The following is a 14,410-nucleotide window of genomic DNA, read 5'->3' as shown; positions in this document are numbered from 1 at the left end:
CCTTCCTTTCTGCCCGTGGACGTCGCCAGGTAAGCATCGTTGATGTCTCTCCCCTCCACTGCCGTCATGTCTAAGTCAGAGTCTCCCAAAGAGCCCGAACAGCTGCAGAAGCTCTTCATCGGAGGTTTGAGCTTTGAAACAACCGATGACAGTCTGAGGAGCCATTGTGAGCAAGGGGGAGCGCTCACAGACTGTGTGGTAATGAGGGATCCAAACACCAGGTGCTCCAGAGGCTTTGGGGTTGTCACATGTGCCACTGTGGAGGAGGTGGATGCGGCCATGAAGGCAAGCCACACGAGGTGGATGGAAGAGTTGGGGAACCAAAGAGGGCCGTCTCAAGAGAAGATTCTCAAAGACCTGGTGCCCACTTAAACTGTGAAAAAGATTTTTGTTGGTGGCATTAAAGAAGACACTGAAGAACATCACCTAAGAGATTATTTTGAACAGTACGGGAAAACTGAAGTGACTGAAGTCATGACTGATTGAGGCAGTGGCAAAAAGAGAGGCTCTGCTTTCATAACCTTTGATGACCATGACTCTGTAGACAAGACTGTCATTCAGAAATACCACACTGTGAATGGCCACAACTGTGAAGTAAGGAAAGCCCTACCTAAGCAACAGATGGCTGGTGCTTCATCCAGCCAAAGAGGTCGAAGTGGTTCTGGAAACTTTGGTTGTGGTCGTGGAGGGGGTTTTGGTGGGAATGACACCTTTGGTCGTGGAGGAAACTTCAGTGGCCGAGCTGGCTTTGGTGGCAGCCGCAGTGGTGATGGATATGGTGGCAGTGGGGATGGCTATAATGGGTTTGGTAACGATGGAAGCCATTTTGGAGGTGGTGGAAGCTACGATGATTTTGGCAGTTACAACAATCAACCTTCAAATATTGGGCCCATGAAAGGAGGAAACTTTGGAGGCAGAAGTTCTGGCCACTATGGTGGTGGAGGCCAATACTTTGCCAAACCACGAAACCAAGGTAGCTATGGTGGTTCCAGCAGCAGCAGGAGCTATGGCAGTGGCAGGTTTTAATTACTGCCAGGAAGCAAAGCTTAGCAGGAGAGGGGAGCCAGAGAAGTGACAGGGAAGCTACAGGTTACAAGAGATTTGTGAACTCAGCCAAGCACAGTGGTGGCAGGGCCTAGGTGCTACAAAGAAGACATGTTTTAGACAATACTCATGTGTATCGGCAAAAAACCTCGGGGACTGTATTTGTGACTAATTGTATAACAGGTTCTTTTAGCTTCTGTTCTGTGGAAAGTGTAAAGCATTCCAACAAAGGGTATTTTTTGTTTGTTTGTTTTTCTTTTTTTTTTTGCAGTATGCGGGCCTCTCACTGCTGTGGCCTCTCCCGCTGCGGAGCACAGGCTCCTGACGCGCAGGCCCAGCGGCCATGGCCCACGGGCCCAGCCGCTCCGCGGCATGTGGGGTCTTCCCATACCGGGGCACGAACCCGTGTCCCCTGCATCGGCAAGCGGACTCCCAACCACTGCGCCACCAGGGAAGTCCCCCAACAAAGGGTTTTAATGTAGATTTTTTTTTTTTTTTGCACCCATACTGTTGATTGCTAAATGTAATAGTCTGATCATGATGCTGAATAAATGTCTTAAAAAAAAAAGGAGCTACTCCTTCAACCATTCCAGTTATTCTGATCATATCGCATTCTTAAATGAGAAACCAATGAATTTGATGGTACCCACCCACAGAGATGATTTTGTTATATTTGGGTTGGCCCTCATCCTGAACCAATGTGATCTGGGGAAGCAGATTCCTGAGGCCAAGGAACAAGAAAACAGAGTGAGAGATAAACATTGGAGGGGTAAAACCTTGGATTGGAAGGACATTTCAGAAGAGAGATGAGCAAAGGGAGTTGTCAGGCAGGGTCAGAAACTACTCTATGGCCCTTTTTGGGACTATTACTCAGGCAGTCAGTGCACAAGTATTCTAGCAAACACCTGCATTGACTAACTGCTAAGCCTTCCATAGCTGATGTGATCTGGGACAAAGAATGTAGTGTTGCAGTGCCTTGCGGTAGTGTTAGGTAATTCTCTACCTTCCATACAGGGACCCCTCTTTCACTGCATTTTTGAATCTGGATTGAACATCTGGAACTTTTGATTCTAGAGAAGTTTACTAGAGAAGGAAAACAGAACCGAAGTCATAATCTCCTTGGTGGAGACATCTGGTGGTGTGGAGAGGGGAAGTCTGAGAAGGGAATCACAACACTGCTTTCCCAGGGCTCGTTTGCATCCAGCTATAGAAGACTGAGTGGAAGGACTTAGAAAGTACCCGCTCCGTTTCTCCCCCCGAGTCTACCCACAAAAGCTGAAATTCCAACAGTAAATGACTCATTCAACCCATAAACTGGGAGTCTAAAACTCTTTAAACCACAAAAATTAATAAATCATGTGGTTTCTCTATCTCTAATTCCCCTTTCCATAACAGTGTTTCCCAAAGTGTGTTCTGAAGAATACTAGTCCAGAAGGATGATCTCTGGGAAACGGGAGCCGTTCTTTAAGTTTCGGAATCAATGTTATATTAGTCATGGTTCTTTTAATTGAAAGTTATGGAAACTAATTCCACCCAGCAAATACAATGAAAAGAGACTTTTATATAAGGCTACAGGGTTATTTCATAGAACTGTATAGCAGAAATGTGGTTGTATCTAAGGAAGGTAATGGGACTGGAAAACTATAGGAATTTACTCTCCATCTAGTTTCCATTTTTCTCTGTATGCTTGTTCATTATTCTCCTTCCAGTCCCATTTTCTTTCCTTTGCCATTTAGCATGGTAGCAGATGGCTGTCCCACAGCTGCCAACTTTACATGTTCCAGGCATGGAGAGTCTTGCTTTCTCTTGATCTCAGAAAGCAGAATCTGATTCGCTCAGCTAGGGGCAGGTGGATATTCCTGAATCATTAGTCATAATTGGGTGGAGTGGGAGAGAACAGGATCACCAAACGTAAAGCTGGCCACTGGGGGCCCAGCCCCACGGATTAGAAGAGGGCAGGTCCAAATGAAAAAAGAGAATCATGACTTGAACAGACATTCCAAAATGTTTCTACTATATTCTATCCCTTTGTTACTTAACATAAGTGTATACTTTATGCTTCCTCTCGAGATTCACGTTATACACGAGAAGCCCTGAAGTCAAGGATCCTATTGAATTCTTCTCAATTCAGTGTTTTCTGCATTTACTGGATCACGGAATTCTTTTGGAAATATGGCTATTAAGACTCCATGAAACATAGTTTGGAAAATGCTGCTCTGAGGAATTGCATTCATACTTCTAATTCTCAGGAAAAGAATATTCATTTTATATTTTACTCTGCATTTCAGAAACCTAAAAGTTTATGAAACAGCTTGGAAGAAGGTGGAAACAGTTGGAAAAAAGGAGAATAAATGAAAGCTCAATAATAGCCATCCATTTCCTTAACAGTGGAAATTGTAACGAAAGTCACTTGATGTGTAATAATCGTACTGCAATTCTCGTTTTCGAAACTGTCCTGGATAGCACAAGGGAGTTCCTTCGTGGTAAAAGAGCAATTCTGTATCTTGATTGTGGTGGTAGTTACATGATTATATACACATGATGAAACTGCATCGAACTCTGCTTCTTCCTACACACACACACACACACACACACACACACACACAAGTAGTCGTGCACATGGCAAGCGCACATAAGTGCATGTAAAAACTTGCAAAATCTGGATAAAGTCTGTAGCCTAGTTAATAGTACTGTACCAATATCAATTTCCTGGTTTTGATACTACACTATAGTTACATAAAATATTATAATTGGGAGAAGCTGGGTGAAGGCTACACGGGACCTCTGTACTATTTTTGCTACTTCCTGTAAGTCTATGATTATTTCAAAATAAAAAGTTAAAAAAAGCCACTTGATGGCTGTGAAAGAAAATGATTTCGGTTTAAAGCATGATAATATAAAGAAATACTATAAAATTTCTGTGTCATAAAAGGGTCGTAAAGTCAAACAAGCTTACCCATTGCATTTGCTCTGGCCCCTTAAAATTTGATGTTATATATCCCAAAGCCTTTGCCCGTTCTCGATAAAGTCGAATTGCTTGATCCATGGGAACTCTTAATCGGAACCAGTATTCTACTGTGCCAAAATTGGGGATGTCTCCTTTAGTTCCTACAAACCAATACATAACTCACTGTTAAAATAGTCCCATAAATCAAAATATATACCAGTAAAAAATACATCAATGGTATTATACATTAAAACTATAAATTTTATACTGAGTAAAATAATATATGACTTGCACAAATGATGTGTGATTGGCAAATAACAGAGATAAAGAAAATAAAGTTACTTCTGCAAGTACGAGTTCCACCGTATGTTAAATATTATTAAAAAACTATGTCAAACTATGTTTGAGGTAGTCCAGTTTATATTTCAATCTTTCTAAAATATAAAGAAAAATCTAAACATTGAGTCAAATACTCCATGATTCTTTCTGATGCTACTTTTTATTTTTTAACAAGTTGCACTCAATGTAGTCTGACACATACAAAATGAAACCTCAAAATTATGAATGGAATATGAATTCAACTTTCGAGAAATCTTTGGCACCTTCCCATTTTCCTACCATGCCGTAAGTATAGGGAAAAACACCATAGCTATGCCAAATCTATACCGTATGTAATATACCCTTGCATGTCTGCCCTGCACACCCTCTTGCTGGGGTTGTAGTTGTAGTACGCCTTCTAACTCAGGCAGCTCTTTCTCTTTCTTCCTCTGTGACGATTTCCTCTAGGCTCCCAGGAGACTTAAGAGCTCTATACTTCCTTTGCAGAAACGAAGAAAGATGTCCTCATTAGGGCACTGACTGCTTTGGCACAATCGGCAGTTCACCAGTCTACTTCTCCACCACACTAAGTTTTTTGAGGGCAAGTTCTTCTGAACCATGTGACTATATCACCTATGCAATCAATAAAATAAAATTCCTCCCCAGAACCTAAGTCACCCTCTTTCCTTTTTTTCTTGGTCACTTAAAAAAGTTTTCCTTTTTTAAAATTTATGTATTTATTGAATTTTATTTATTTTCTATACAGCAGGTTCTCATTAGTTATCTATTTTATACACATCAGTGTATACATGTCAATCCCAATCGCCCAGTTCATCCCACCACCACCCCCGCTTTCCCCCCTTGGTGTCCATACGTTTGTTCTCTACATCTGTGTCTCTATTTCTGCCTTGCAAACCAGTTCATCCGCACCATTTTTCTAGATTCCGCATATATGTGTTAATATACGATATTTGTTTTTCTCTTTCTGACTTACTTCACTCTGTGGGACAGTCTCTAGGTCCATCCACATCTCTACAAATGACCCAATTTTGTTTCTTTTTATGGCTGAGTAGTATTCCATTGTACATATGTGCCGTATCTTTATCCATTCGTTTGTCAATGGGCATTTAGGTTGCTGCCATGACCCGGCTATTATGCACCCTCCTTTCTTCTTGAAAAGGTTTCTTCACTTGGCCTCTAGGATACTGTATACTCTTGGTTTGTCTCCCTCCTCACTGGCCACTCCTTGGTTTCCTTTGCTGGCTCTTCTTCTTCCTGAACTCTAAATTTTGGAGTCTCCCAAGGCTCAGTCCTTGGTCACCTTCTCTTCTTTATGTATACTCACTCTCTATGTGAAATTATCTAGGCCCAAGGCTTAAAATATATTCTGTATGCTAATGAATCCTGCTTTTATATTTCTATCTCTGACCTTCAGACTAGTATATCCAACTGTTTAGGTGACATTTCCACTTGGCTGTCTAATAGGCAGGTCAATCTTAACCTGTTCAAACACAATTCTTAGCTTTTTTCCTCAAATTTGTTCCTTGCCCAGGTCTACCTCGATAAATGGCCTCATCATTGTCCTGGTTGCTCACACCAGAAATTCTCGTCTCCTTTGTTTCCCTCATTACTCTACATTCAATCGATGAGCATGTTTTTAAGGAAGAGCTAATCAAATATACACTGAATATAACCAATTCTTATCACTACTTTCATTACCATCGTAATCCAAGCCACCAACATCTTTCCACAGATTAATACAACAGCCTGATAATGGTCCTATTTTCTTGCTTGGCCCATACAGACTGTTCTTCCCACAGCACCCAGGGTGATTTTTCTAAAACCTATGTGTGATCACGTTACTTCTCTCCTCAAAACCACCCAATGACTTGCATCACTCAGAGGAAAAAAAAGTCCAAACACCTCACCATGACCCACAAGGCTCTACAGTGAGATCTGGTCCCTGCCTATTGCTTTAGTCTCATCTCTGCTCTAGCCACTGGCCTCCTTGCTGTTCCTCCAACATGGCAGGTTTGTTCCTCCCTCAGGCCTTTGTACAATACTTGCTGTTTCCTCTGCTGGAAACATTCTTCCCCTGGATCCTGACATGGACCTTTATTCAGGTCTTTACCAACGGCACCCCGTAGGGAAGCCCTTATCTGAATTAGCAACCTTCCATCTCTCTCTTTAGCCTCTTGCTCTGGTAATTTTTCTTCATATCTAATGATATGTATATTTGTTTTATGGCCCATCTTCCCCTGTAGAAGGTAAGCTACATGAAGGTAGGGGCTCTGTCTTATTTACCACTGATCACTGTATTCCCAGTGCTTAGTAACAGTGATAACATGATAAGCTCCTTAAAAAACTCTGATAAACGTACTACAATTGGGCTTCCCTGGTGGCGCAGTGGTTGAGAGTCCGCCTGCCGATGCAGGGGACATGGGTTCGTGCCCCGGTCTGGGAAGAGCCCACATGCCACGGAGCGGCTGGGCCCGTGAGCCATGGCCGCTGAGCCTGCGCGTCCGGAGCCTGTGCTCCGCAACGGGAGAGGCCACAACAGTGAGAGGCCCGCGTACCGCAAAAAAAAAAAAAAAAAAAAAAAAAAAAAAGTACTAGAATTAATGTTTAATCAAACAAGGATATCAACATGGTAAATAAACATTTGCACTAATAAGCTTTAAAAAATTAATAGCCATTGTACTGAAATTATTAGTGACATTTAAGAGAGTCCAATCAACTGTGGGCAGCTATATCAGAATGCTGAGAGAGAAGATACTAACGTGGAACACCATATTAATATATAAACCAGTCAGTGCTTCAAACAGCCAAAGTTTATAAGATTGTACTCACCAACCAAACTTGCTGTGCAAAATATTCGACCGCTTTTTTCTAGAATTTCATGGAATCTCAATTGACATGCTGCGATTGTTTCATAATCTGTGCTGTAAGCCTGGTGGACCTCAAGAGTTATAGTATTTTTCTGAATGTATTGTAAGAATAAGTCATTAACATGAACGAGATATTGAGAAGTAAAGTTATATTCTGGGTGAAGGCCCCGCACTATGGGAGTTGTCTGTAGTTCAAAATCATAGAAAGCAAAGGTACAGAAGGTGACAGGCTCTTTATCTCCAGATGCCTGTAACACTTCAGAAGAAAAGGTTACTTTGTTGATATGGATTTCAAATAGGTTTTCGCCTCGTTCTAACTGAATGGTTTCATCAAACTCATCAACGGAGTCATCTGGCGTGATTTCTGGTTTAAATTTGTACTGCTTGGTGCCATAGGCAATATCCTTTAATTGGGCTGCAAGAGAAGACACACAGTTTAGAGGTTTTAAAGTATTGACATATAAAGATACAAACTGGCTTTTGAAGTGGTAGGAAGTCTGAGTGCTTTTGGTGTATAGTCTCAATCTTAAATTCTATGACTACACTGTTTTTCTGTAAATGATACTGTATTATAAAGAAATCTATCATTTATTTTGACATCACTTATTAAAAAAATTACAACTTAAGTGGTAATACAGGTTATACCAGGGAAACAGAAAAAGAAAAAAAAAAAAAAGGCCCTTGAATGAACAGCTGAGGTAAATATTTAGATTTCACTGCTCCTTTGCCTCTGCTCTATTATCTTCTCTCCTATAAAGTCAATTTCTCTTTCCACTAGCTCCTTCCCTTCAGCTTACTAAAATATATATTTTTCTACTTTTGCGGAATGATGGGTATGTTTATTATCTTGATTATAGTGATGGTTTCACAGGTGTATACATAGGCCCAAACTCACCAAATTGTGTACTTTAATAGTGCAATTTAAGGGCTTCCCTGGTGGCGCAGTGGTTGAGAGTCCACCTGCCGATGCAAGGGACATGGGTTCATGCCCCGGTCCGGGAAGATCCCACATGCCGCGGAGCGGCTGGGCCCATGAGCCATGGCCGCTGGGTCTGCACGTCTGGAGCCTGTGCTCCGCAGCGGGAGAGGCCACAACAGTGAGAGGCCAGCGTACCGCAAAAAAAAAAAAAAAAAAAAAAAAAAAAAAAAAAATAGTGCAATTTAAAATGTGTTTATTACATTTCTAAGAAGCTGCTTTTAAAAAAGATATCTCTCTTTCTAGATTAGAACATTCCCTCACACCATATAGAAAAATAAACTCAAAATGGTTTAAAGACATAAATATAAGACATGAAACCATAAAACTCCTAGAAGAGAACACAGGCAGAACACTCTTTGACATGAGTTGTAGCAATATTCTTTTTAGATCTGTCTCCTAAGGCAAGGAGTAAAAGCAAAACTAAACAAACTGGACCTAATTAAACTTAAAAGCTTTTGCACAGCAAAGGAAACTATTGACAAAATGAAAAGACAACCCACTGAATGGGAGCAAATATTTGCAAATGATGCGACCGACAATGGGTTAATATCCAAAATACATAAACAGCTCATACAACCCAATATCAGAAAACCAAAAAACTCAATCGAAAAATGGGCAGAAGACCTGAATAGACATTTCTCCAAAGAAGACATACAGATGGCTGACAGGCACATGAAAAGATGCTCAACACTGCTAATTATTAGAGAAATGCAAGTGAAACTCACAATGAGATATCACCTCACACCTGTTGGAATGACTATCATCAAAAAGTCTACAAACAACAAATGTTGGAGAGGATATGGAGAAAAGGGAACACTTGTGCACTGTCGGTGGAAATATAAACTGGTTCAGCCACTGTGGAAAACAGTATGAAGGTTCCTCAAAAAATTAAAAATAAAACTACCATATAATCCAGCAATTCCATTCCTGGGTATATACCCAGAAAAAATGAAAACACTAATTCAAAAAGATACACGCACCCCAATGTTCACAGCAGCACTATTTACGATAGCCAAGACATGGAAGCAACCCAAGTGCCCATCAACAGATGAATGGATAAGGAAGATATGGTGTAATACATAATGGAATATTACTCAACCATAAAAAAGAATGAAATGCTGCCATTTGCAGCAACGTGGATGGACCTAGAGAATATTATACTTAGTGAAGTAAGTCAGAGAAAGCACGTAGTGTATGATATCACTTATATGTGGAATCTAAAAACGATACAAATGAATGTACAAGTAAAACAGAAATAGACTCACAGATATAGAAAACAAACTTGTGGTTACCAAAGGGGAGAAGGAAGAGGAGGGACAAATTAGGAGTACAGGATTAACAGATACAAACTATTATATATAAAATAGATAAACAACAAGGATATATTGTATAGCACAGTGAATTACAGCCATTATCTTGTAATAACTTATGATGGAGTATAATCTATAAAAATACTGAATGACTATTCTGTACACCTGAAACTAATAATATAAATCAACTATATTTCAATAAAAAATAAATAAGAAGATGTATCTCTTTCTAGATACACATTTCCCCTGCCATGTTACATCCAACTTTCTAAAAAGAGTAACGTATATTTGTGTCTCCAATTCCAAATCTAACAGACACTCTTCAACTACCTGCAAAAAGCATCTGCCTTATTTTTCTCGTGAAACTACTCTAGAAAAGGTCACCAATAACTAACCAGTTTCTAGATTGAATGGTCCTTGTGTTATTTGAGTTCTTTGCTTAATTGACACTGATGACCACATCCTCTTTTGTGAACTTTTGTGAGCTTTCATGTCATCGTCTGCCCTGCTTGTCCTCCTACCTCTCTTCTTCTTTTTTTTTTTTTGCGGTACGCGGGCCTCTCACTGCTGTGGCCTCTCCCGTTGCGGAGCACAGGCTCCGGACACGCAGGCTCAGCGGCCATGGCTCATGGGCCCAGCCGCTCCATGGCATGTGGGATCTTCCTGGACCGGGGCACGAACCCGTGTCCCCTGCATCGGCAGGCGGACTCTCAACCACTGCGCCACCAGGGAAGCCCCTACCTCTCTTACTCTTTAAGGGTTTCTCTTTCTCTGCTAGTTTGCTGGGGTTCTGTTTTTATCCTCTTTTTAGTCTACATATTCTCATGAGTAATCACATTCCCTTTTATTTATTTGAAATATAGCTGATTTACAATGTTGTGCTAATTTATGCTGTACAGAAAAGTGACTCAGTTATACACATATATACATTCTTTTTTAAATATTCTTTTCCATTATGATTTATCCCAGGAGACTGGATATAGCTTCTTGGGCTACACATTAGGACCTTGTTGTTTATCCATTCTAAATATAATAGTTTGCATCCACTAACCCCTAACTCCCAGTCCATCCTTCTCCCTCTCCCACTCCCCCTTGGCAACCACAAATCTGTCCTCTACGTCTGTGAGTCTGTTTCTGTTTTTTAGATAGGTTAATTTGTGTCATATTTTAGACTCCAGGTGTAAGTGATATCATATGGTATTTGTCTTTCTCTTTCAGACTTACTTCACTTAGTGTGATATTCTCTAGTTGCATCCATGTTGCTGCAAGTGGCATTATTTCATCCTTTTTTATGGTTGAGTAGTATTCCATCATATACATGTACCACAACCTCTTTATCCATTCATCTGTTGATGGACATTTAGGTTGTTTCCATGTTTTGGCTATTGTGAACAGTGCTGCTATGAACATAGGGGTGCAGGTATCTTTTTGAATTATAGTTTTGTCCAGGTATATGCCCAGGAGTGGGACTGCTGGATCATATGGTAGTTCTGTTTTTAGTTTTGTGACGAACCTCCATACTATTTTCCATAGTGGCTGCACCAACATATATTCCCACCAACAGTGTACAGGGGGTCCCTTTTCTCCACACCCTCTACAGTATTTGTTATCTGTAGACTTTTTTTTTTTTTTGCAGTACGCGGGCCTCTCACTGTTGTGGCCTCTCCCGTTGCGGAGCACAGGCTCTGGACGCGCAGGCTCAGCGGCCATGGCTCACTGGCCCAGCCGCTCTGCGGCACGTGGGATCTTCCTGGACTGGGGCACGAACCTGTGTCCCGTGCATCGGTGGGCGGACTCTCAACCACTGCGCCACCAGGGAAGCCCCATCTGTAGACTTTTAAATCATGGCCATTCTGACCGGTGTGAGGCTGTACCTCATTGTAGTTTTGATTTGCATTTCTCTAATGATTAGTGATCACAACCCCTTTTATGACTTCTGTTACTATCAATATTCTGAAGATGCTCATATTTCTATTTTTAATTCAGATTTCTTTCCTCAATTCCAGACCCACACATCTAGTGGCTTGCTGAGCCCTCTATCTAGATATCCCATAGGCACAACAAACTCAATATACCCAAAGCAGAATGGCTCATATTGTCTTCTAGTTACTTCTGTACCTTGAATTTCAAGTGATGATGTTAGCCTTCATCCAGCTGCCTAAGCTAGATATCACAGTGTCATCCTAGGTTCCCCCCCCTTTTTTTTTTACTCTCCCCACATCTGTAGGGTCACTGCTATTCAAAAATATTTCCTAAGTCTTTAGCAAATTTGTCCCTGTCCTCTGCATCTCCACTGATACTACCTTACTTACACCCTCAGTGTTTATTACCCAGATTATTAATGGAACCCAATTCCTTCCTTCCTTCAAATTTTACTCATTCTTCCCAATACCTATAGCATAACCTCCAAAATGAAGTTCTGGGTGCACTACTCTCTACCTTAAAAATTCCTTGGTGCTTCTCTAGGTTAATAAGGTTCAGACTCATCAGGGTGGCAAATGGGGCCTTCAGGATTTGGTTCTTACCAGCCTTAAATCCAGGTTCTTCTCCATTTACTAATCCTGAGTTCCAAACAGACAGATCCACATGCATTTTCTCAAACGAATGGCAGTGCTTCACATTTAGGGCATTTTTACCTGCTTCATTTACTTTCTGGAAAGCCTTTCATTGTTTTTACTTAGTGGTGAATTCTGTCATCTTTAAAGCCTCCAAACCTACTGTGTGGGGTCTTCCCTGAATCTTCAGGTATAAATAGGCATTCTCTCCTCAATGTTTCCTTGGGAGCTTTTGCATTTTTCTAACTTCACACTCTTCACAGTAAAGTATAACTGTCTACTTACTTGTTCACAACTTACAAGTTCTTGGAGGAAAAAACCTGAGCTTTTTCCGTTTGTATTCTCACTGCCTAGCACTTTGCTTAGGATACATTAGGAACTTGAGCATGTTTATGGAATCAATCAATGAGTTTAGGACACAGATAGAATATATTGGTAAAGATTTAGTGAGGCTTGAAAGGAATGAAAATCTCAAACTGTGTGACCTCCCTGTTATTCAGGAAAATTTCATTAAGTGAATTTTTATTGAGTACTACTTGAAATAAAAGGAACACACTGCTCTTTGGCTTTGGAAAACCCTGTTCAGTCAGATGAAGATAGTTACTGAACCCTTCTACTTAGAGCAATGGTTCTCAGAGTGTGGTCTGGGAACCCCTGAGGGTACCTGAGACTGTTCTGGAGGTCTGTGAGGTTAAAACTATTTTTAAAATAATACTAAGATGTTATTGGCCTTTTTCATTCTTAGTCTCTTACAAGTGTATAATAGAGTTTCCCAGAATCTATGTGATGTGTGATATCATAACAGATTGACTGTAGAAGCAGATATAAAAACCCAGCTGTTTTCTATTAAGACAGATGCTGAAAAGATTTGCAAAAATGTTAAGCAATTAAAAAAATTTAAAACCATGTCGCTTGTCTATTTTTTTGGTATGGAAAATATACCTATTAAAAAATAAAACTGTAATTTATGTTAACATGTAATGGGTTAATTATTATTTTAGCATGCCAAATATTTTTTAAATTTCTCATTTTTAATTTCTAACATGATAAATATCATGAACATAACCCATATAAACATAAGGCCTTTTGGATTCTCAGTGATCTTTAAGAGTGTAAAATTACTGCTGGCACAATTACTAAGCCTGCGCGTCTGGAGCCTGTGCTCCGCAACAAGAGAGGCCGCGATAGTGAGAGGCCCCTGCACCGCGATGAAGAGGGGCCCCCGCTTGCCACAACTAGAGAAAGCCCTCGCACAGAAACGAAGAGCCAACACAGCCATAAATAAATAAATAAAATTAAAAAAAAAAAAAAGGCAAAATTCCTTAAAAAAAAAATTACTGCTGGCATAGATCACTGAATTTAAGTACTGTATGGCAGGGAGCATGAAAGAGAGACAAAGTACTTATCACTGTAGAACTTATTATGTTGCAGTCATAGAGAATATGCAAAACTGCACCGGTGTATATAATACAATCCCTAAACATATTTTTTGAGTACATGAGAGTAAAAGTGGCAAGTGCTGAGGTAGCGTTGTTCAAAGTACAGTCTTACACCTGCATGTGAATTGCTTGGAATTATTTCTAAATATATCAAATCAGAGACCCCAAGATCTCCAGGGGTAGGGCCCAGGAAGCTACCTTTGAAACAAGTTCCCCATGTAATTTTCTTACTTGCTAAAGTCTGAAAACCACTGTAAGGGCATTTCAAGTAGAGGGGTGGCTAGCAGTAATTGGAGCCAGCTTTCTGGCATGGGCACACATTTGCTTAGATTCTGAAGCAGGGAAGGGTATATCCTGGAGTCAGAGTAGAAAGGAGGTTCAGATGGAGCAGACAAAGCCCTGGTGGTGGGACCGAACAAGATGCATCTGACAAAGAGCAAGCCGACTTGTTTGGCTGAGATACATAGCTTGCTTAGAAGAGAAATTAGAAATGATGTGGTTAAATTTAGTCTGTGGTACTACTTTATGAAGTACTTTGAAATCTTGCCTGCAACACCGAATTCAAAAAGCAGTAGGGAATTACTAAAAATTCTTGAGTAGAAAAGTATCAGATAAAAACAGCCTTTCTGGTAACTTATTATTATAGTTAATAAATTGGGAAAAAAAAGAGCAAAAAGAAAGTGTGAGTGTACATTTGGATGACATTTTCAACTGCTGTAAAAATCCACTCCTCTAGTTACTGTGGACAAAGAATTGTGCACGTTGTACCTTCTAGTTTCTGGATGCGTGCAGCCCTGATATCAAGAAGGTGGACATACTGTTCCACTCTGAGTTCATAATCTTGCTGCAAATTTTCCATCTTCTGGGTCACCACCTCAACTTCCATCTAAAAAAATAAAGATAACAAGTTTCATTACTCAGGATGTGTTC

General features: G+C 40.4%; 2 protein-coding genes across 2 annotated transcripts in view; one reads left to right on the top strand and one right to left on the bottom strand.

Annotated features, from left to right (window-relative positions):
* The window catches only part of RPGRIP1L (RPGRIP1 like), a 96,420-nt gene that overhangs the window by 43,042 nt on the left and 38,968 nt on the right, over positions 1 to 14,410 (bottom strand). Inside the window, exons 13-15 of the mRNA XM_079907112.1 lie at positions 14,249 to 14,366; positions 7,160 to 7,612; positions 4,001 to 4,152 (exon numbers count right to left, since the gene is read on the bottom strand). Of these exons, the coding sequence (XP_079763238.1) occupies positions 4,001 to 4,152; positions 7,160 to 7,612; positions 14,249 to 14,366 (723 nt within the window). The remainder of the gene's footprint in view (positions 1 to 4,000; positions 4,153 to 7,159; positions 7,613 to 14,248; positions 14,367 to 14,410) is intronic.
* On the top strand, positions 52 to 2,796 carry HNRNPA1L3 (heterogeneous nuclear ribonucleoprotein A1 like 3). The gene is given in 5 exon segments (XM_079907111.1): positions 52 to 286; positions 289 to 371; positions 373 to 483; positions 487 to 1,016; positions 1,018 to 2,796. Coding segments are annotated over 5 exon segments (1,002 nt in total). The 5' UTR covers positions 52 to 66; the 3' UTR covers positions 1,076 to 2,796.

Source organism: Stenella coeruleoalba (genome assembly GCF_951394435.1).
Source record: "Stenella coeruleoalba genome assembly, chromosome: 20".
Classification (NCBI taxonomy): Eukaryota; Metazoa; Chordata; class Mammalia; order Artiodactyla; family Delphinidae; genus Stenella; species Stenella coeruleoalba.
This window is presented reverse-complemented; position numbering and strand designations above follow the sequence as displayed.